Source organism: Chanos chanos, chromosome 10, assembly GCF_902362185.1.
Source record: "Chanos chanos chromosome 10, fChaCha1.1, whole genome shotgun sequence".
NCBI classification, from domain to species: Eukaryota; Metazoa; Chordata; class Actinopteri; order Gonorynchiformes; family Chanidae; genus Chanos; species Chanos chanos.
This window is the reverse complement of record NC_044504.1, coordinates 25,137,191-25,161,004: the sequence shown is the minus strand read 5'-3', so window position 1 is coordinate 25,161,004 and position 23,814 is coordinate 25,137,191. Positions and strand designations below refer to the sequence as shown.

The window sequence follows — 23,814 nt, the reverse complement described above, 5'->3', positions numbered from 1 at the left end:
TCAGCCAATCAGAGTTATGTGGTATTTACAACGGCTGATTATAAAAGTATTTTAATTTTCTTGTTGAACTAAGCATCTCCACTTCACGCGAAGACAGTTAGTTTGGTTTTTGTCTGATTTTTGTCTGCACCGTTGGCTAAATTGTACATTTAAAGTACTCAGGAAAGAAGAGCATTCACATTTAACTTGTATACATTCTTCAATGTCAAATGTGTCCACTGTGTGGAAGTATCACACTGTGTCTCTGGTATGGGCGTGTCGCCATACTATGACTGACGGATTGGAGATGAAGTAGGCTAGGAAGAAAAATCATAATTTTTGTGAAAATCGTTTAAAACAGCTGCACAGATGAGAGTGAATGTGTTCCATGGACTGTGGGAGCAGTGATTCAACATGCTAACAACAGCCTCCTTAGTTTGCGCACAGGTGGTGTATAAATCCGGACGGAATACGGCTAACATTAACTCAGTGACTCATGGTAGTTAATGTGATCAGCTTACATTGGGAGTCCAGATGTTTCAGAAAACTTTGAAGTGCAAGATGATTTAGGAGCACTTTGATCCCGGCAGTATTTCATACTCTCTCTCTCACACACACACACAAAGAAACACACAATCAGTGGGAAATAACTTGGTAAATCCATGTTAAAGTGATCATACAAAAATATAAAGCACATTTTGTACAAAGGTTCCATAAATAAACATAATATTTAATACAACATGCTGAAATCTGAAAAATTCAAGTCGGAAATTTCCAGTTGAATTTAATACAAAATACTTTTTTTTTTTTTTAAAAAAAGGCATTCAGATAAACCAATAATAAACGAATAAACTTTGTTGAAATCTGAATCAAAACTGCTGATATGAGGAGAGAGGAGCTGTTTAAACAGCCCCTTATATATCTTTCATCATCCCTCTCTCTTTTTCTCTCTCTCTCTGTTCATGGACTCTCCCTTTCTTCTTCTCTGCCTCTCTCTGTCGTTCCCTGTCCCTGTGTCTCTCCACCTCCCTTCCTCTCTTTCAGGGTCCATTTGGGCTGTAAAAGAGGACGTTGCTGTCCTCATCATCTGAATCAGAGTGTGTGTCAAGCATGTGTGTGTATCGCACTCTTGCTGGGTGGTATTCTCCGATACGGGTAGTGTCACACAGTCGAGACTGAAGCGCTAGCTGGAAACACAAAATGACACAGATGAAGTGTGTATGAGTTTCATATTCAGTCTGTGTGAGAGTGTGTTGGCTGTGCGCGTGGAGTTTTTGGAAAATCGTATGTTTTTACCGTGTGCATGTGAGTGTGCGTGCACCTGTTCTCCTCGAATACTGAGCTCTATGTGTGTGAGTGTGTGTCTGTAATACCTGCGTCATTGAGCTCTATGTATGTGAGTGTGTGTCTGTAATACCTGCGTCATTGAGCTCTATGTGTGTGAGTGTGTGTCTGTAATACCTGCGTCATTGAGCTCTATGTATGTGAGTGTGTGTCTGTAATACCTGCTTCATTGAGCTCTATGTATGTGAGTGTGTGTCTGTAATACCTGCGTCATTGAGCTCTATGTGTGTGAGTGTGTGTCTGTAATACCTGCTTCATTGAGCTCTATGTGTGTGAGTGTGTGTCTGTAATACCTGCGTCATTGAGCTCTATGTGTGTGAGTGTGTGTCTGTAATACCTGCGTCACTGAGCTCTATGTGTGTGAGTGTGTGTCTGTAATACCTGCGTCATTGAGCTCTATGTATGTGAGTGTGTGTCTGTAATACCTGCGTCATTGAGCTCTATGTGTGTGAGTGTGTGTCTGTAATACCTGCGTCATTGAGCTCTATGTGTGTGAGTGTGTGTCTGTAATACCTGCTTCATTGAGCTCTATGTGTGTGAGTGTGTGTCTGTAATACCTGCTTCATTGAGCTCTATGTATGTGAGTGTGTGTCTGTAATACCTGCTTCATTGAGCTCTATGTGTGTGAGTGTGTGTCTGTAATACCTGCGTCATTGAGCTCTATGTGTGTGAGTGTGTGTCTGTAAAACCTGCGTCATTGAGCTCTATGTGTGTGAGTGTGTGTCTGTAATACCTGCTTCATTGAGCTCTATGTGTGTGAGTGTGTGTCTGTAATACCTGCGTCACTGAGCTCTATGTGTGTGAGTGTGTGTCTGTAAAACCTGCGTCATTGAGCTCTATGTGTGTGAGTGTGTGTCTGTAATACCTGCGTCATTGAGCTCTATGTGTGTGAGTGTGTGTCTGTAATACCTGCGTCATTGAGCTCTATGTATGTGAGTGTGTGTCTGTAATACCTGCGTCATTGAGCTCTATGTATGTGAGTGTGTGTCTGTAATACCTGCGTCATTGAGCTCTATGTGTGTGAGTGTGTGTCTGTAATACCTGCGTCATTGAGCTCTATGTATGTGAGTGTGTGTCTGTAATACCTGCTTCATTGAGCTCTATGTGTGTGAGTGTGTGTCTGTAATACCTGCGTCATTGAGCTCTATGTGTGTGAGTGTGTGTCTGTAATACCTGCTTCATTGAGCTCTATGTGTGTGAGTGTGTGTCTGTAATACCTGTGTCATTGAGCTCTATGTGTGTGAGTGTGTGTCTGTAATACCTGCTTCATTGAGCTCTATGTGTGTGAGTGTGTGTCTGTAATACCTGCGTCATTGAGCTCTATGTGTGTGAGTGTGTGTCTGTAATACCTGCGTCATTGAGCTCTATGTGTGTGAGTGTGTGTCTGTAATACCTGCGTCATTGAGCTCTATGTGTGTGAGTGTGTGTCTGTAATACCTGCGTCATTGAGCTCTATGTATGTGAGTGTGTGTCTGTAATACCTGCTTCATTGAGCTCTATGTGTGTGAGTGTGTGTCTGTAATACCTGCGTCATTGAGCTCTATGTGTGTGAGTGTGTGTCTGTAATACCTGCTTCATTGAGCTCTATGTGTGTGAGTGTGTGTCTGTAATACCTGTGTCATTGAGCTCTATGTGTGTGAGTGTGTGTCTGTAATACCTGCTTCATTGAGCTCTATGTGTGTGAGTGTGTGTCTGTAATACCTGCGTCATTGAGCTCTATGTGTGTGAGTGTGTGTCTGTAATACCTGCGTCATTGAGCTCTATGTGTGTGAGTGTGTGTCTGTAAAACCTGCGTCATTGAGCTCTATGTGTGTGAGTGTGTGTCTGTAATACCTGCTTCATTGAGCTCTATGTATGTGAGTGTGTGTCTGTAATACCTGCGTCATTGAGCTCTATGTGTGTGAGTGTGTGTCTGTAATACCTGCTTCATTGAGCTCTATGTGTGTGAGTGTGTGTCTGTAATACCTGCGTCATTGAGCTCTATGTGTGTGAGTGTGTGTCTGTAATACCTGCGTCACTGAGCTCTATGTGTGTGAGTGTGTGTCTGTAATACCTGCGTCATTGAGCTCTATGTATGTGAGTGTGTGTCTGTAATACCTGCGTCATTGAGCTCTATGTGTGTGAGTGTGTGTCTGTAATACCTGCTTCATTGAGCTCTATGTGTGTGAGTGTGTGTCTGTAATACCTGCGTCATTGAGCTCTATGTGTGTGAGTGTGTGTCTGTAATACCTGCGTCATTGAGCTCTATGTGTGTAAGTGAGTATGCATGCGTGCATATGTGTCTGTGTCTGCCTGTATTCCTAAGCTACTGAGGCGTGTGTGTGTGGAACTGGGTTCATCTGTACATGTATTCCTGTTGTCCTTAGCTGTGTGTGTCTGTGTCAGAGTGTGCTTGTGCTCCTGTGTGGACCTCTGTGTGTGAGTATGTGTCTGTGTATACCTGTATTCCTGTTGTACTGAGCTGACTCCATGAGTCCAGACCAAAGACAAATGCATTGGCCAGACCATGCAGCGGTGCACTGAGCACATGCAGAAGTGTCAGAGAGAATACAGGATCCCTTGGATACACTGCATTATGGAGCCTAGTAAACACACACACACACACACACACACAGCCCATTTATATATTTCAAATAGATCCACATACACAGGACCCTCACTAATACATCCATCTTCATCAGTTAAATACACACATCTCAGTCTGCTCCAAAGAACCACTTTCACTTACTCTGATTAATTTTACAACAGAAAACATTTCATTTTACCCTTAGATTCTCAGAATGAGTCATATTTTACCCCCTACCCCAAGCTACAGTTCCCTTAAGACTCACTCCTACTCTCTTACACACAGACTGTTTTTGAATTTATGTTGTCTTCAACACAACACTGTTGCCTGTGCTATGAATATACAGATATTAGGTTGGAGTTTTGACACATACACACACACCCATACAGTTTATCCGTTTTTAATGCTATTGACAATCTATGGTATCCTTGAAAATTACTGAACTGAAATGACTTGGTTGCCTCTCCTGGGTTTGGGTTTGTTTGTATGTTTACCTGTTAATGAGGGGGAAGAGAGAGACCAGCAGATAGACAAAAGGATACCACTTTAGTGGTCTGATCTCCTCAGCCAGAGAAACCTAGTGAAAGAGAGAGAGACAGGAGAAAAGGACTCTGTGGGTGGCACACATCTACTTATGAAATACAAATACACGCAAGAGATTCACATAAACATTTTGTTTTACAAAAAGGCATGATAACTGTGGCTGTTTTAAATGTTCTTTTGTTGTAAATGTTGTTACTGATATAAAAACTGCCTTGTGGTCAGAGTTTATAGGTACTTGTTTTTGCTGCTGCTGTAATCAGTACAGTGATAAATGGAGAGCACCACTTACTAAAGCCAGACAGACACAGACACAGACACACACACGCACGCACACACACACAATGACACATCCCCTTACCTTTCTCCGTTCCCTTTCTGGGTTAAAAGTACCAAACCATGACTGCATCTAAAACACAAGCAAGACACACACACACACACAATGAGACACTCAGATTTCCGTACTAACAATACTGTTGCTGTCATCATGCTGTCATCTTGTCCTGTTGGTAACTTGTACTTTAGCTTTAACTAAAGCTTTAAGTCAGTAGAAATATGAGAAAGCTTAAAATCAAGACATAACCACCTATAAAACTTGCAAATGTCAATATGAGATTATTCTAAGAGAATGACAGCAATTTAGAACTTGTGGAATCTGGAATGGTGACCTCCAGTGTTTTCAGTTTGAGAGAAAAGGAAAGGAGGAAGTTAGTAAGTGTGTACTATTTTTAAGATGCCATTAACAGGATGAGAACTTGCTTACTGATTATGATGATATAAAAATAGATTGTATTTGAATACAACTATGAAACTGTTTGTAAAACTGTCTAAAAATGATATAAATGTCAAACTGAAAAGCTGAAAATGTGTGTGGTGTCAATGTGTCACATAAAAGACCTGCATTCACTAAGTACTTATCAAATCCACACCATGTAATACCACACTCACAACTACACAGAGCCACCCACAACCTTACCCAGGTCACTCCAGTACTGTAATCTGACTAGTGCTAATCTCTGCTTTGTGTAACATCACAGATTTCCTATCATCCACACACAGACTCTCTCCTCACTCCTCTTTCTTTCCTTCTAAAAGTAATAATAACATCATTATTCCTATTCTTGTGCTCTGACTTCTCTGATATGTAACTCTAAAGGGAAATATACATGTGTCGCTGTAAATGTTAAAAAAAAAAAAACAGTGTAACTGCTAACGTAGCAGTAACTGTCCTTATACTTGTATGAAACTTAAACAGCAAGTAATTATGATTTTTGGGATTATAAAAGTAATTAAAGGGAACAAGTCTGACCTCCCTCAAGCTGCAACCGGGTGTGAGAGCAGTGTTCAGATTCTTTCCTTTATGATTAAGTTAATGAAGTGTTTTCTCATTTTTCTTACCCTTTGATTGGCTACACAGATGATGTGGGCATAACAGCAGATCATGAGGAAGATGAGGACGAAGAGCGGGAGGTACCATCTGTAGGAGAGATACACACATTAACACTATAGGTGTCCATCCATGAGTGAGAGACACACGCACATAGACACAAAGAACACAGTTCAGAGACATATCTACAGGGGAAAACAGGAAGACATATAAGAAATACCACAGAGATGCTCAAACACATACCCATGTGACAAACACATGAACACCCCTACAGCAGAGATCATAAAACTGATTTTAAAAAACATCATACTTACAAACACATACACAGTTAAGCCTCACAAATCAAACTCTCACATACACACTATGTACGTCAACAAACTTACAAATGCATACCGTTCAAGCTCAAAAACATGAATCAAACACAGACCCACTAACACACATACTTAACATACACACATAAATCTGCGAGGTTGCATGTTTGTGTGTCTGTGTATGAGACTTCAGTAGACTAATAAGGTCACAAAGGATAAAGTAAAGAACAGTCTCAAACACTATCATCTTCACAGATTTCATCAGCTGAGAGCTACACTGATAATGGATCTTGTTTATGCTTTAGCTGCGTGACAACGCAGGTACCACGGTCTGATTAACTTTCCTCTAAATGTAAAATACCTTTGACCGCCACACACACAGCCGACAGGTTGCACTGTAAGCCATTCCAAGCCATGAGTAACACGGAGGCCTTAACTGTCTGCAGTACAGTGAGTCTAGTTCACTCAAAATTCAAATCCTAACAATGCAGTTTTATAAAAGTGGTCCTCAGCAAAACTATACACAGATCTCCAGGATGGTGAGTATTGGAGATAAAATCTGGAGTTGGAGGGATTTTGATTGATATTGGAATCAAGGGTACAGATTTTCTTTTTGTTTTTGAATAAAAACCTACGGATTGCGAGCTTCTTCTTGATAGTACAGACTCATCTGTTTTGCCAAAATGATTGTTTTTTCATTTATGTCCACAATGTAATCTCCTAAAAAAGCAATCTACGCCTGAAATAATCATACATTACACCCAACCATGTATCTGTCGAACCATTACACTGCCAGAGTGCACACATACAAATTTATAAGCCTTAGAGCCCAGGAGCACTTTAACACAGCTGCACATGGAATCTAATCACACACTGCACACATGCAGACACTCACATACACACACAGTCTTCGGTGTGACAGGGGCCATCAGTCACTAAATAACAAGCTAACAGAGTCACGTATGAAAACATTCCGTAACCATTTCACGACCTCTGACCGAGAAAAAAATAACAGGAGGAGGCAGGCAGGAGAGAGAAGGAATTCCTGAGATTCCTGTGATTACCGAAATTTTTTAGAATTCTGTCATGTTCTTCTCAGACTATGATGGGTGATGTAACTCCACAGTTTCACTGCTTACATACATACATACATACATACATAAACAGAATACCCAAAGTTACCATCCCCACACATACATGCCAAATCTCCAAGCCACATGCTCATCTGTGATCCAACTAGAGAGAGAGAGAGAGTGAGAGAGAGAGGGAAAGATGTTCATGGTAGTCAAACATCAGTAATATGAGATAATTATATTTAATGTTAATAAAAGTGTAAATGGCTCACCACCAGGCTCCAGCAGGGCCGTACAGACCCTTAAACAGAGGTACACTAGACATGACCAGAGGGACTCCCCAAGCCGCACAGTGGTACGCCCTACATACAAACATACACACAGGTATTATGCACACATACAACCATCATACACACACATCATGAAAAGAGAGCAGGTATGATTGTTTGTTGGGGGGGTTGTGTGTGTGTGTGTTACAGCGTGCGCATGTGTGTTGGAGTGTGTTTGTGTACTCACACATGGAAGCGCTCCGTTCTGATTTCTCTGACCAGGTTGAGGTACAGATTCAGAGTGATGAGACAAACCCAGGCTAGGGCACTCCAGTCTGGAACACAAACAGTCCATATGCCAGAGAAGACTGGTTAATCAGCCTTTATGTAACAGCTTAGCTCTTTTTCCTTTCAACTCACTGTGACCTCTCAGAGTTTTCTTGGTCTTTGTGTCCGTGCGTAGTTTTGTGTCGAAACTCACCGAAAAATGTCAACCACCAAGCCTGGAAATCACACAGAGAATCCACCAAATGAGACTCCCCCTACAGAGAGACAAGACAGAAAGAAAGAAAGAAAGAAAGAAAGAAAGAAAGAAAGAAAGAAAGAACTCCTTATTCCTTTACTCATCTTCTATATATATCCTTCCTTTTTCTCCTTCTAAGGTATGGAAGAATATGACTTACCATCACATAGGCCACACTGTCAAAGAATGCAGCCACTGTCAGGTTAACAATCATCTTCTACAGAGCGAAACAGAGCGAGAGACAAGGACAGCAAATATGAAAGAAACTGTCATAAATGTCACAAATATAAAAAGCTGTGTGTTATTGTTTGGTGTCATTGTCTATTTAAGAATAGACTCTCAACAGACCATTCAGAACACACACACACACACATACAAAAACAGACAAAGGCTACCTGAGCCAGTGAGTTGTATCTTCGCTGAAGCCATATCACAAACAGCATGAAGAGACTACAGAGAGAGAGGGATAATTACTGCATTAAACATAACATATCTCCAGCCAGAGTGCAACAAGAAAACCCATAATCTAGTTGATGACCAGTTAGATGATCAATGAGTTGATCATTTTCTCACCATCCAATCAAAGAGAAGGTCCCGGTAGCCCTCTTCACAGCCAGAATAACGTCCTATTTATGAAAAAACAAACAAACCATATCACACACACGCACACCAATAGTGGTTTTACATTTTAATCGCACAAAATCTCCAGTTGAGTTGTACCCTATGTTCAAAAGCGAAATGACCCTGTGAAAAATGGCTGTGTTCACTTTTCAGAGGAGAGGAAAATGACAGGATACTTCAAACTAAATGTTTGGGAGAAATTGGCTCTCCAACAGCCTAAAGCTGTATGAGTGGACTTGTGTGTCTTTAACATTCCTAAAATAACTGACCCTTACTATGATTAGTATACTTGACACTGTACTGTCACCCCACTCACACAGGGTACTCACATTCATAAATCCACAAACATTTTGTGACCTTCCTTACTCACTCCATCACAGCAGATATTTGATCAGAATGTGTAAGAGACATGACTGACCATTAGGCCTGAGAGTTTGGTTAGCTCACAGTCATAGAGAACCCAGTTACTAACTTGTGTCCCATCCCTTGAGTCATTTTGCTCTAAAGGTGAAGGTAAAGCCCTGCAGCAGGTGAGTGCTGGAATGGCAGAGCTTGGCCTGTGGCTCTTTGTCTTAACTTAAAGAGATCTGTGTCTGTACATCACATTGTTATTCAGCATAAGGCACCAAACAGGTTCTCTCATGTCCATTCTTTAATTTTCTTTGCCCTACAACAAGGAGTGGCTCCTTTCCCATAGAGAGACACAGAGAGAGAGAGAGAGAGAGAGAGAGAGAGAGAGAGAGAGAGAGAGGGAGAGGGAGGGAGGGAGAGGGAGAGAGAGAGAGAGAGAGAGAGATGAACTGGGCTTGCAGATCACTCCTATCATTAAAAATGTTGACTGACAAGTTCAATGGGAGTGTGAGCACAAAAAGGACGACTAGCTGAAGCTTATCTCCTTCCAGGGCACCGCCCATGGTACACGTCTGGAAGTTTCTGGGGTGTTTCCGCGATCAGTGGTCAGAATGTCATCATGACTCATATCGGATTACGAAAACACGCCGACGAGAGATGTGAATACTTACTTCATTCAAAACCATTGAGAGTGTTGGTTTATAACTGAGAATACACGCATAACGTTTATATGACGACGTGAAAACGTGTCAGTTGAAGTAGAAGTTACAGTATTGTTCTAACGAGTCCCAACTTCGCGAAAAGAGAGATGGAGATGCTCCGAGTTGTGTTATAATGTACCAAATGCTGAATTTACTATACAAATTATGCTGAATATAACGACCTTAACCCACGATAACTGATTAAAAAAGACATTTTAGAACTGGCGCGGTGTCATAGTATCTCGCTATTAAATAGTCTGACACTAAAGTGTCTCATCACCCGGTCAGTCTTCCGCTCAGTCAATTCGCTTGTTAGCTCTGTATGCTAACTCTCCACAGGGTTTATACTGTGGCTTAGTTTACCATAGACTTGCACTTACACATCGATGTGAGTCTGAGTCTGTGCAGAAGAAGCCGTAGCGTGTAGACGTGTTGCCGTGAGGAGAGGGCCCATTTTCCATAGCGACTGACTCCTTTTCTGTATTGTTTTGGTGTTGATCACGCGCATTACGTGAGATCAGCAGCCACATTGACAGATATGGTATACACAGAGGGTCAAACAGGACCAAACACCAAAATCAAATCCACGCCCCCTGTGGATCTTAGAACTATTTACGTTATCTCTATATCCATCAAATGAATAGGGACATTAAATCACAATGCCTCATGATACTGAGAAACAAAAGCGTGTTAACGATATAAGGCGCTGCGTTTTGTTCTCAATATGAGAGAATGATTTACTTTTTACAGTTATTTAAATCCATAATTTCTTTAACAAAACTGTATCATTCGTCTTTTAAACAGTCCAGGATTAATTCTTCCCTCTGTATTAAACAGCTAAATTTGTACTAAATAGCTGTCTTAAGTAGCCGGTTTTTATTTTTAGAGCCTTCATGTACTAATTGTAATCTGGAGGATGGATCTGTTAGAAGTGTGCTGTTTACAAACTTTCAGTTTTGCATTTTACAGGACATGACAGCAGGATTATTTGTGAATGAATCAATCAGTGCAATCTCAGATGTTTACAGAGAAAAGTATGACATTATCTCACTGAGAGCATGCCACACATAACCGTAATAACTGAGCTTTTTCTCTCTATTCCTGTAAGCTTCAGAATCAGATCAGAAAGAGAGAGAGAGAGGGAGAGAGCAGATTGGAATGTGTTTTTTGTTTTTGTTTGGGTTTTTTTTCAATACAGGATGTTCTCATCGTTTAGCTTAAGAACACTGAGAGCAAGCAAGTGCACAAGACAAAGGTTTCCACTATACCTTTGGAAAACCTAACTGAGACAAGGTGACAAGAAGACATTTCGGGAACTCCTCTTGTGTTTCATTCGTAATAAATCTTTCATCACACAGTAGACATGTTTAGACTTTGTGATTTATGCAAAAGCTCCACTGGAAGTAATGGAATCATGGAAAAGCTAAGTAGAATCACATAAGACCACAACTTACCACAGAAACAAACGCTGTCACCTCAAACGTAACCCTTCATCCATGTGTTTTTCAAAGGAAGGTTTAAAGTGACCCGCAGTAAGGGATAGTTTGGGAACCTTTCCATGTGTTGTGAGGAACACTTAATGATTTTACTCCTAGCAAGTTCTCTACCTGTACTCTTATACTCTTATTTTTAATATTCTTTCAATCAAAAGTGAAAAAAAACCCTAAAATTGACAATTAGCTTACATTTTACATAATAGCATTTGCTATTGTCTCCGTTAATAATGGACATTTTCAGTTGGTGAGTTGTGTGATATGTAGATTAGACTATTACCATTAGATTGTTCTTAACACTCCAAAACAAGTAGAGGAAACTCAAGGTTTCTGTTCACAGAGGGAGAGAGGGCACAGTACTGATGCAACAGTATGCTCCTCTAGTTTCAAATTAAATATTAGATTGAGGTAAATGGTAAACCACAGCATAACATTAACTCTTCACCTCTACTGCCGATAGGACCTGATCTAGACTCTCTCTCTCTATCTTTCTTTTTTTTTCTCTCTCTCTCTCTCTCTCTCTCTCTCTCTCTGTTTCTTTCGCTCTCTCTCTCTCTTGCTCTCACTCTCGCTCTCTCCTCTCCTATATCAGCGTGTTGAAATATTTATGTGAATCATTGAGTTGAGTGATACATGTACTGCAATGTGGAACTAACTGAGCTGGCATTAAAAAACAAATTATTCTTCCAAATAGTTCTTTTATTGAGTCATAGTGCTATATATTCCTCCTCCTACAGTTTCCCTGCTAGATACATAAAATTCAGATTGTAGGTCCAGGCCAAACTGAAGCTGGTTGCTATTTTCTAAGCAAAACTTTTAGCTGTTTTTGTATATCAAATGATTTTCCAATTGGAAAATCATACTGCCTTCAAGTACAAAATGCTACAGGGCACTGAGAGCTCCACTCTGGCATTGTCCAATAGTTACCATTATAATAATGACCAATGGCTATTCTTTCCATAGTGTATTACACACATGCACACCCTAACCACAAAACTGAAAACTACACACACCGCAGTGGCTCCATCAACAGCACTCAACACAGAAGTTAAACAAATACCTCAAATATCCAGTAAATGTGCATACACAATACCTCATTGTTCCATTCTGTAACGTTGCCACAGTAACATTTCAGCAATAGCTTGTTCTACAATAGCCTATCAAATGACTGGCACTCTCCTCTGATAAAGCTAACACAAACATACAAACATTAAATATATCACCCATGACACAACACAAACTTTACACACATTTCATACACATGAAACACACTATACCCTCAGAATTACTTCAGTAACCCCCCCCCCCCCCCTTTCTCTCGCTCTCACATCTGACATCTCACAAACACATGCACACATGGTAACCATTCAGAAATACCTAGGCTGTCAAAAGACCAAATCTCTCAACTGTCATATGTGTAAAATTATTTTCACACTCTTCTACACATACATGCACAGATACACAAGAACACATAGTGACGTAGTGGCATCTGCCCCCCCCCCCCCCCCACACACACACACACACAAACACAATCGTATCAAACCTCCATTACAAAACTCTGACACAGTAAGCATTCAGCCTTGCACAAGCTGTCAAATGACTGTATCACTCCATTGCTATGAATCTGTCATAGTCAGCAAAAAATGCAGTTGTACTAAGCACATCACAATCTGGGTAAACAATGTCCTAAAAACTACCAATATGATCATTTTCACAATTACTCTGTGTGGCTTTTCCTATTACCAATACTATTAACAGTGTCTCTATGAAACCTTCAAGCTTCACTATCTGTGCTTATTCATCTCACTTCAAATGTCTTCCCATTCTATTCAGTGTACTTGTTCTGTTTACTACTAAACTTTTACCATGCCTTATTTTCCATGCTTCACTGACGTATTCTTTTTAGTTGCTTTTACTATAGTTTTACTATACTATAATCTTTTAGCTACGTAGATAACCTATTATTCTATTTTTCCTATTCTATTCATGTCTTCATGCCTTGGTCCAGCCCATCTTGGTTATTTAATTTTCCATCCTTCCAAACCTTCTGGAACTACTTCATTTAAACTAGTATACAATGAAAGTTTAACATATCGTCCTACATGGTACTATAATGATATTTGGACACATGCAAATCTAGGCATGTGCAAATACACATAACTATGCTAATCTATGCTGTCTGCTTCACAAATGCTATTTAATATTCATTGATATTCATTTATAGTAATTTTCAAGTAATAAACAGAATTACTACTTTAGTTCTTAGAATTAAAAGGCCTCAGTATTGTTACTTATAACTACCACAAAATATTTCTACCTATTATGACTTCATTATTTCTACAAATTGCGCCTTTACTACTATGTGGGCCTGAAAAACTCTCGTAGTTTCTATAGTCTTGCCTTTTTCAAGCCAACCTAAGATGTGGGATCAAACTCCACATTCAAACTGTGCCTTTACTCCTGACACATGTATTCATATTCAAGAAGAGGCAAGGAACATGAGGTTCAATACATTAACAAAACTTTTATTTAGTAGAAAATTGTTTACAGTACAGTAAAAACACACGCACACACAGAATTAGACACAAAGTGAGATTGTACAGTGGTGATCAGTCTCATGGAGCTTCTCTTTGGATACACACTCAATGAACTCCTCAAAGCTCCATGTCATTGACTCAAAGGCAGATTCAGATTCACTGGCAAGGGAAGTCCCTCTAAGCCTTCTTTGTAAAACATGCCACACGCACATGAACACACTCACAAACATGCACATACACATTACATACATAGACAAACACAGGTGTAGAAGTGTTCCATGGTGGGCTGTGTACACACAACCTGCGTTAAGAGTGTGTACATAGTGCTTCAGCATCAATGGACACTTTCTGTCCTCTACACACACTGCCCACACAGGAACACTGACGGACAGAACATTATAGAGCTCTCAAATATGCATAACACAAGAATATGTATAAATATCATCAGTGAGCTGAGGCACTGTGGCCTTTGAAACGGAGAACTATAAAACGGAATCAGTGTCAAAACACTGACTTTGAGATATGCCAGCTGTATTCAACCTGACAGCAACAACTGGTTAAGATCGCAATCATTCTCAAAAGTAACAGAGTGGAAAAGTTTTCACAGTGTCTCTCTCTCTTTCTTCTCCCCTCTCTTTTCATCATAGTAGCAGAGCTAAATCATCAGCCCCGCAAAGTCCGACTCTTTTTCTGCGGAACGAACAGAATCAGTCATGGTCGTGAATGGAGAGAGGTCTTGGAAGAATGAAAGTATGTAGGTGTCTTCACTGGCCCCAGCCAGCGATGCCAATCTCCTGCTTGTAGCGGTCGGTGAGCTCGTTGGCTTGGTGGGTGAGTCTGGACAGAACCCCTTGTAGCCCTCTCAGGTGGAACCGGAAGAGCTGCTCCAAATCGGCCGCTTCTTCCTCTCCTTCCATCTGTGGCACCTCCACCTCCTTCTCCTTATTCCTGCGCTGTTCCTCTGCCCTCAGCACGCCCCATTGGATGTCGTTACGGATGGCTTTGAGCTGGGTGTAGTAGCTGAACATGTCAGCCTCTGCGTCACGCAGGTAGCTCCCGGGTTCGTGACTGAGGGTGTGCAGGTCTTTCTCCTGCTCCAGCGGGACATCACGCAGCAGGCTGGGAACCATCACCGTCTGGTCCATGTTGTTGACTGCGCCGATGAATCGGTTCATGGCTGTGAACAGAGAGTTCTTCTGGCTGTGAGAGTCAGACATCTGCATCATTTTGACTGGAGGTTGGATTTGATGAAGTTGTGAAAGGAGAAATAATTTAAATATAAATAAGAGTTGTGAGTTCAAGCTGATATATCTGAGACTAGTTCTTCACTCCCTGTGAGCGGAGCTGTGCGTGTCTCTGTTGTCGTTTCTAGTTTCTACTGAATCATCATTCGTTTACCAGTATTTATAGGAAGCCGGTATAGTGTGAGAGGGCGTGACCAGTTGAACCAGTTTGGCCGGATGCGTGTGTGTGAATGTGTGTGTTTCGTCTGCGGGTAGAACTGGATTCCAGAAGGCCTACAACAGAACATTCAGAGAATTAGCTCAGAGGTTCATTTCCTAAAAAAATGCTGACTTCACATGTCGTGTCCCAGTCATTAAACATTGATTCAATTTGGTTCAAATGAATTCAAACTACATGTTTTGAAACAGACATTACAATGAAACAGCTTCACAGAGACCCAGCCCTGAGACCACGGTGACAAATATAAATTCTTTTTGCCTCAGCCCACTGACCCTTAACTTTATGATGCATAATTACAGCAGCACCACCACAGTGTTACTGTATGCACCCACTGGCCAAACACATCACAGCACAGCACAGCACACCTCATATGATTATTATTGGCATTTGGTACTATTGGTACTACATGTTATTGTTACAGTAAAGCATTTTGTTGGGAGTGTGAAGCGTTATGTTCGTGTTTCACGTTCAAAGCTTTTATGAATTGTTGTAGCCTCATCCATGTACAGATTGCTGTAACACTGAGATTACTGTAACATGCTGGTTCAGGGAAATTATTTTAAGTCACTCATGCTCATTTATTAACGTTAAGAAAATTACTTTTTTAGCCAGTGTCAGAGCTAAACTTTTCACAATCAAAGTCAACATCAGCTCTTTATCATTTCATATTTAACCATAAATTTTTCAGTACTGGGTTGTGACATCACCAATACAGACATTCTTTTTTTCAATCGTAATGCATAATCTGTGCGAACAGGTCATTGGGAACACGTTACACGGGCGGTGTCCGTCTTTGAGTATCAATCAGACGAATCATCGAATGACATTGGATCCACCTATTTCAGAGGCAGGTCTAGGAAGTTTTTGCAGCTATTTGTTTCCGGATAGTTCTATGGAGAGCGCTGTACGCGAGTAACCCCGCTGGGTGTGTGGCAGCCTATTGCTCTCAAACACTTATTTTAAAAGAGTTTCAAATTGCATAATATCGTAGTTATTGCTTGGAAGTTTTTGGTTTGTCTTTATTATTCTATTTAACCTCATACTTAATCTTTATCATTGGAAAATTGCCAACATTGGCAACTCATTGTGGATTATTCTTATTTCCTCAATTCTCTAACACGAGAGGAATTTTGTTCTAAAACTTAGATCATTTAATGAGCTCATACTTTGCGATCAGAATTTCACTGTCATCACAATTTTGGCACAAAAGCGTCTTTGACAAGTTCATAGGTTGACACTTGCCTTTTTGTGTAAGGCTGATAATGTCCGAGAAACAACATTATCTACAACTACGTGGAAGGACTAACCATTAAATTCAGCCTCTGGGCCAAAGCCAGTAAAGAACATCAGTGGTCATTTGTTTGGTTGAATCTGTGTAAAAGCTCTACTGTGTAAACTCTGGCAATAACAGTACATACCCCCTGTGCCCCCTCTCTCTCTCTCTCTCTCTCTCTCTCTCTCTCATATTCACTTTCACTCACAAAGTCCAAGTGCTGTGAATAACTGACAGTGTGACAACTTCTGTTTTATAAGAGTCTATCTAAGAAGGTAAAAGAGCAAAACAGTAACCAAGGGTTGGAAACTTGTACAATAAGAAAGAGAGAGGAAGAAGACAAGAAACAAGAAGGTTCTGGAATGGGCACAAAGAACAAAAAAACCAGTTTGGTTTCTTTACCTCTCACCTCCTCCTTTCTCTCTCTCTCTCTCTCTCACAGACACCCCCCCCCCCTCTCTCTCTCTCACACACACTCACACACACACACACACACACGCGCACACCCATACACACACACACAAACACACATACAAGCACGCGCACACACACACACACACACACTCTCTCTCTCTCTACACAGCAAATTTGTCTCTCCAAAGGTGATCAGATAACCGAAGCAGTTAAAGATTAAGGTTTGACGGAAAATAACAAACACAAACATCAGCAACAAATACACCAGTCAGTCAGATCACCTTTAAAATAAATTAATACGTATTATTTGTTAACGTAATTCCATTTGAATGCTAGGATGAAATGTACTTCCTTCTGTATTGGCCAAATATGAATTACTTAGAGACATGTATTTTATTGAATAAGAAGTGATAAATCAACAATTTCCTCTTCTCTTCAGAGGGCTAAATATCTAACAGTCTAACATAAATTAAGAATATGTGGGTGAGAAAGAAGAACTGATTCCAACACTTATTATCTTATGTCTTTTCTATTGTTGATACATATTGTTTGGTATGTCAGTTTGCTTTTTTGATTGAATTGTAATTTTAAATGTAATGTAATTCTCCTTTTTTACTATCTCTTTTCACAGTCATAACTTCTTTTTCTTTTTACCATTTTCAATATCTTAATTAATCTTTATAAAGTCTTTTATATACTTGTATTATCTGGAAATATAGATTAATGGTGTTATACACTATTTTGGCAAAACTATATAACACCAATAAACACATGTTCCTTGAGGCACCCGTGGTGTGTCTCACACCAATACTCATTCACACAGGGTACACAGTACGGTTTACTCGCAGTTTCCCCCATCTTAACTTTTGTTTGGTTGAAATCATCAACACTTTCATTGACTGACAGCACCAACATAGCTGGTACCAACTCTGACAGACTGTCTGATGCCTGACTGCCCTCTGATGGTTAAGAATGGGTATGACAATGGGTACAAGTGAGTTTTTATGAATTTGCCTGTCATTAATGCTGGTGAAATAGAAGTGTATTGTAAGCTCCATATTCATTACTGTGCTGGAGAATATGATGAATTACAGCATAACAGAAATTTTGGTCATATGAGGGAAAAGACGCCAGTAGCTGTCTGTACTCAAATTCCGTACACTTTAAATCAAATAAATTCCTTTTTTCCACGGCCCTGTTTCTATTTATTCATGTTTATCAATATCTTTAATATTTGTCAATATCTTTCATATTTATCTATCATGAAATATTGCCAAGATGAAATTGCACACATTGTTTGTTTTTTTGTTGAGTGAGAAGTTTCATCATAATAAATAAAGGGGTTTTGGGCTGTAAGACAGGCATTCAGCTGTCTGTGACTGAAGGTTAACTTGGTAATAGACACAGCAGACAGTCATTACTGTTTCACCAAACTTGCTTTGTAACAGAAGGATGAGAGCTAGGAAAGAGGTAAAGAGTGTGATGTGGAGTGATTCCTGATCATTTCACCACGTAGGAGGAGTGAGGGAAAAAATAAAAAAAACGTAAGTCTTAGTACAGTCATGATCTTTACTGACAATGTTACTATATCATAACACAATCAAACTGAGACTCCTTAAAGCAATCCAACATTTTATTTTTGTTTTCTTGTTAGTGTCAGAATACACTGAAAAACAATTTAGAATTAAACACGTGGTCCTGCAGGTGTATGCAAAAGAACTTTTCACAGAACACAGTAATGTGAATGTGAATGTAAACCAAGAGTATTTGAAAAAAAACCCCAAAAAAACAAAACTAAGGCACTTGCCTGTCTCATGCCGGGATTGTCTCTGTGATCTCACCTCAGGAGAACTGCACTGGGAGAAGCCAGGTTAACTATAAAGCCCTATGATGTCCTCTAAAGTTTTACAATAGTTCCTCTGTTTCTTGGGGTTTTATAACAATCTATAACAGTCTTAACAGTCTACATATATTAATATTCTAAGCACATTAGCAAACATTAAAAATTTTAAATCTTCAAGTTAGGCATAATAATTCCCCTTGTGGTAGAAACATGACAAAAGATCTTTAATTCTAAGCCTGAACTGGAGTACAGGTCTAAACACAGATGTGTATGAACTGAGGCTGGTGTATGGGAAGTGTGGAATAAACATGCCCATCAAAACATCTAAATTTTATTGATCTAAACCAGTCCTTTAACGTCAGCCCTCTGGCACTGTGATGGCATCACCAGTCATGGATTTTTAGGAGTTTTGAAGAAGTTCTATAACAAGTGTTTGTAGAAGTCTACAGGTTCTTCTGAGGAATGAAGCTTGTTGGAGTTCTGACACGTATTCCAGAGAGGGCCTTAAAGTCTTGTGAGGGAACCCAGGTTCTGTTCTGCTGCTTTAGAAATTCAATCTGATCTGAGAACTGTAGTCAGTCAACAGACACACCATCAAACCCTGTAGATTAATACACATACACAATCTGTCAATTACATACACACACTCTCACATACCTCATCAAACCCGATAGATCATGTGTCTTAATTTGCCAATTACTCACAAATCCCAAACTCTGTAGATTAAAATACACTGTTGGTCAATCATACATACACAACTATAAACAAAACACACACGCACATAAAATCAGTCAGTTAACTCACACACATATATTCAATGGCCAGTTTGTTAGGTATACCACCATGAAGATGGATCACTCCTACAGACAGTCTCATGACCGTGGGTCTCCATATAAAGCGTATGGGGATCTTAAAGAATCCAGTGTCTGAAATGATCACCCCTCTGGGCTTTACACATGCACCAGTGCCCTGAGTTTACAGAGAGGATGTGGCACCAGTGAGCAGATAACTGCCAAGACTGGAAAGCTGCGTGGAGGTTTGACAAATCCTGGTTCCTGCTGTTTTACGCTAATGGCAGAGTCAGGATTTGGTGGAAGCGTGAGTCCACCGTGTCATCTTGCACAGCAGCAGTGGTACAGGGTGGAGGTAGTGGTGTAATGTTGGACAGAATGTTTTCCTGTCACACCCAGCTGAGCAATTTTTGAACACCACAGTTTATCTGAACACTGTAGTAACAGCCTTGATACCACAACTGTCACAGATCAGATGGCTCCCGTCACAGTTACAGTTTAGACTTCATCACATGGACACTTCAAGCAGGATAATTCACCATGTCACAAAGCGTGTGCTGTCTCAGAATAATTCCAGGAACATGACGGGTAGTTCACTTTATTTGAGTGATCTGTGCAGTCCCCAGACCTCAACCTAATAAAGAGTATATGGGATGAAATGTAATGGACTGTTCACAGCATGAATGCAACACTGTCCAGTCTGCATGATATCATAACATGCATGAACCAACACCCCATCACGTAAGCAATGAGGGGTCCAACATCATACTAGACAGCTGTATCTAATAAACTGGCCACTGGGTGCACACATACACATGGAGGCATACACTTCATTCAGTACATCACAAACAAAAAACACATACTCAGACGGTACACGCACACACACAGGCACGCACGCACACGCACATGAATATGCACACACACAGTTTACCATTATTGTCCACTTGCGGTTTTCTGCCTCTGTAAACACAAGTGAGCGTGGCGAGTAAAAAACCTCATCATCTACTTCCTCCGGTTTGCGTGGCAGACAGTGCAGGAACGTCCAGTCTGGAGCCGCCACACTCCCTGTCTGAGAGCCATTCACAGATCAGAACCAGGGTAGAATAAAGACAAATCAGTTCACTGAAAATGAGTGTGTGTTTGTGAATTATTGCATTAACCAAGACAACAACAGAAGTCAGAAAATACCTCAGGATCTAATCATCACTTTTTATCTGTACTTCTTGTAAAAGTGACCCTGTAACAACAGTGAGCTGATGCACACAGGTACTGCGTGAAATATCTGGTGGTCTGATATCCATGGGAATCTGGTAATCATGATGATCTGATCATCGATCTAGAACTTGTGGTGGTTTGGTAACCGTGGAGATCTGTACCTGCATGGTGATTTGATAACCATGGAAATCCTGTAACCTCTTCTTCTTCTCCTCCTCTTGGCCCATGCTCACCCAGGTGTCAGTCACAAGAACATTACTGCCTCGCGCTGCCTCCACAGGATCAGAGGAGAACTGCAGCTCTGTACCAAACTAGATGTGCAAACATACACACACACACACACTAGATTTGCTCACATTATTTTTAAAGGTTGCACACACACACGGACAAAACACTCTACTCTAATGTTCTATTGCCCATGTGACTGAAATAAAAACTCTGGGTTTCTGTACCTGTTTGGCCAGACGCTCTGCTTCCTTTACCACATCAGCAACTGGCTCATATCCCTACGTTAGACAAAGGTCAAAGGTTAACTAACATAAAAAACAAATATATAACAACATAATAAGCTTATTTAGTGTACTGTTTTGCTACTTTGGTTTAGTTTATTTTAATCAATGGTTCCAATAAGTGGTGGACCTTGGGTGTTGCAACTCTTAGATTGATGCCTAATTTGGCCAATGACATCATGAGGGAGTGGAGCACGTTGTTCCCATCACCAATCCAAGTCACAGTGAGGCCATTCAAAGAGCCATAGTGTTCCTACAATGACAACAGCACCACACACACACACACACACACAAAGTCAGAACAGGTTTATATTGATGCTGCTGAATGTTCAATCCACCACTCATGGCAATGATTTTAGCAATAAGCCAGAACAGGTCTGAAGAGGGTGTTTTTGTAATGTTTTGTGATGCTGGGAGTCAGGAATGCTAATGACTCGGTGTGTGTGTGTGTGTGTGTGTATACCTGTAGAGTGAGCAGGTCTGCCAGTATCTGTATAGGATGGTAAAGTTCTGAAAGACCATTGATGATGGGAACAGATGCTTCTTGATCCAGTTGCTCCAGAGTGGAGTGATGGTATACACGTGCCAACACTATATCAACCAATCCAGACAGCACCCTGTAACACACACACACACGCACATACAATATCAACTATTCCAAACAACCTTCTGTAATGAACATGCACAGGAACACATTATCAACTAACTTTAACAACACAACCTCACATGCAAACACACATTCATACACAAAAGATCAACTAATCCAGACAATACCTTGTACCACACAAACCCCTCTTTATCTCTAATAACACCCACAGTCAACTAGTCCACAGTGCAAGCTATCACACAGATCTATAAATATCATCAATACTAGAGAAAATCATACTGCACCTTACATGGTATCAGCTAATTTAGACACTCAATATACATGCACACAGCAAACCACGGGTATGTGTGTGTATGTGTGTGTTTCAGACCTGGCTGTGTCTCTTGTGCTCTCATTCACTCCCAGGTGAATATCCTGAGGGGTGAGGAAACACGGATGACCCCCCAAAAGAGAGAAACCTACAGAAAGGGGGAAGGGAGTCAATGTTGCAGATGTTGCTAATCTTTTGTGAATCAGTCCACATGCATTCATTCTGTTCACTCATCCTAAAACAACTGCAAATCTCTCTCTCTCTCTCTCTCTCTCACACACACACACACACACACAGAAAAAGAGGGGAGAGGGAGAGGGAGAGGGAGAGGGAGAGAGAGAGAGAGAAAGAGGGAGAGGGAGAGCACCTGTCTCTGTGGACAGGCGGGTCCTCGTGCTCCTCTTCTCAAATATCATGCCAATGGATTTCCCTTGGAGGAGTGGGAGATACTGAGAATACAAAGCAGAGATCAGCACAAGCACCGATCAACCCTTCACATTCACTCTGCTCTGGGTCTCAGAGTTCGGAGTTTTTCAGTGGAATGGAATATGGGGACATGTGTTTGTCCCGTTATGTGTTTTCCGTTATACGTGTGATGTGATGTGATACCTGTCCCTCATGTTTGATTCGCTGTTTGAGATCTGCGGAGACACACATAATGTGTTTGATCTCATCTGGGTTGAAATCCCTCAACGTTAAAAAGCTTCGACCTTTCAAAGTAACAGGTCTCAGAGCCGCTTTACCAGCGTTACTAGTCAGGAGAAAAACATGAATGTTACGCTTTTCTGTTTAAACAAATGCTTAATGCAATTTGGAAAAAAATCAATTCTACAAATAAGCCTTTGAATTACGTTAGTGAGTTAGGTGTGGATTTAACGTGAGACTTGACGTGGATCCCTCAAATTTGGGAATCTCATACACAATTTTGCTTCTGTGCAGCAAATGAGACATGCAAGTCCAGAGAGATTTACCCTTACCTTAAATTCCTCTCCTGGTTGTATCGGAAAGCTGCTAGGGAGCAGCGTAAGACTTTGCTAACAGTTAACATTGGACTTGTTAAATTTGCTGTACAACGGAAACCATACAACTCTCAACTCCGCGTGGACTGACCTGACTTCATCCCGATGTGTGATGTCATCATCCCAGCTAAATGGGCGGTAACATGTCTGACAGCTCAGGCTTGCCTGACATTTAAGCCGCTTTCAAACTCCACCCCTGATTCTGCCTGAAGCAAAATCGTGATACCAGAGTAAAGTAAATTAATACTTGGTCTATAAATCTGGATGCACAGTCCTACACGTAATCCTTCATTTACTTGACCATCATGACTGGAGACGCGATCATAACGGGTTATGCTGCATTCGATAACATCTAAATTACATACTGAGTGTAAAGATCGTACTGAACGCCACGAGAGTGCGTGGGTGTGCTCTAAAACCGATTAATCATAAATACTCTTGAGGTATACTGTGCATCTACATGCAATATATTTTCCAAACGGATGAACAATATATTTTCCAAACGGATGAACACATGTCAGAAGAGCAACATCGGCTCTAATGTTGATTTTGTTTTAGAAGTGTCTTGTTGATTCACCTGCTGTCACCATGGGGTTCACAGAATTTTACAAGTGACGTGAGGTGTCGTCCTGTTCAGCCTTCTTAAAAGTATGTATTTCTGAGCATAATTTCTG

General features: G+C 40.6%; 3 protein-coding genes across 3 annotated transcripts; all 3 read right to left on the bottom strand.

Annotated features, from left to right (window-relative positions):
- Positions 1-965: 965 nt before the first annotated feature.
- On the bottom strand, positions 966-10,137 carry LOC115822555 (cyclic AMP receptor-like protein A). Its single transcript, XM_030786454.1, has 13 exons — positions 10,046-10,137; positions 8,566-8,618; positions 8,388-8,442; positions 8,153-8,209; positions 7,951-8,011; positions 7,717-7,804; positions 7,473-7,562; positions 7,325-7,363; positions 5,828-5,906; positions 4,791-4,838; positions 4,384-4,466; positions 3,764-3,905; positions 966-1,166 (listed from the first exon to the last, which is right to left on the bottom strand). Exons 1-13 carry the CDS (start codon positions 10,124-10,126, stop codon positions 1,020-1,022), a joined length of 1,023 nt encoding a protein of 340 aa, XP_030642314.1. The 5' UTR covers positions 10,127-10,137; the 3' UTR covers positions 966-1,019.
- A 4,322-nt stretch (positions 10,138-14,459) lies between these two features.
- Positions 14,460-14,921, bottom strand: mid1ip1a (MID1 interacting protein 1a). Its single transcript, XM_030786467.1, has one exon. The coding sequence runs from the start codon at positions 14,919-14,921 to the stop codon at positions 14,460-14,462; it is 462 nt and encodes a 153-aa protein (XP_030642327.1).
- A 3,568-nt stretch (positions 14,922-18,489) lies between these two features.
- On the bottom strand, positions 18,490-23,203 carry otc (ornithine transcarbamylase). Its single transcript, XM_030786452.1, has 10 exons — positions 23,099-23,203; positions 22,731-22,872; positions 22,489-22,570; positions 22,182-22,269; positions 21,668-21,821; positions 21,335-21,457; positions 21,148-21,201; positions 20,857-21,006; positions 20,412-20,549; positions 18,490-19,290 (listed from the first exon to the last, which is right to left on the bottom strand). The coding sequence occupies exons 1-10, from the start codon at positions 23,167-23,169 to the stop codon at positions 19,234-19,236; spliced, it is 1,059 nt and encodes a 352-aa protein (XP_030642312.1). The 5' UTR covers positions 23,170-23,203; the 3' UTR covers positions 18,490-19,233.
- Positions 23,204-23,814: the final 611 nt, after the last annotated feature.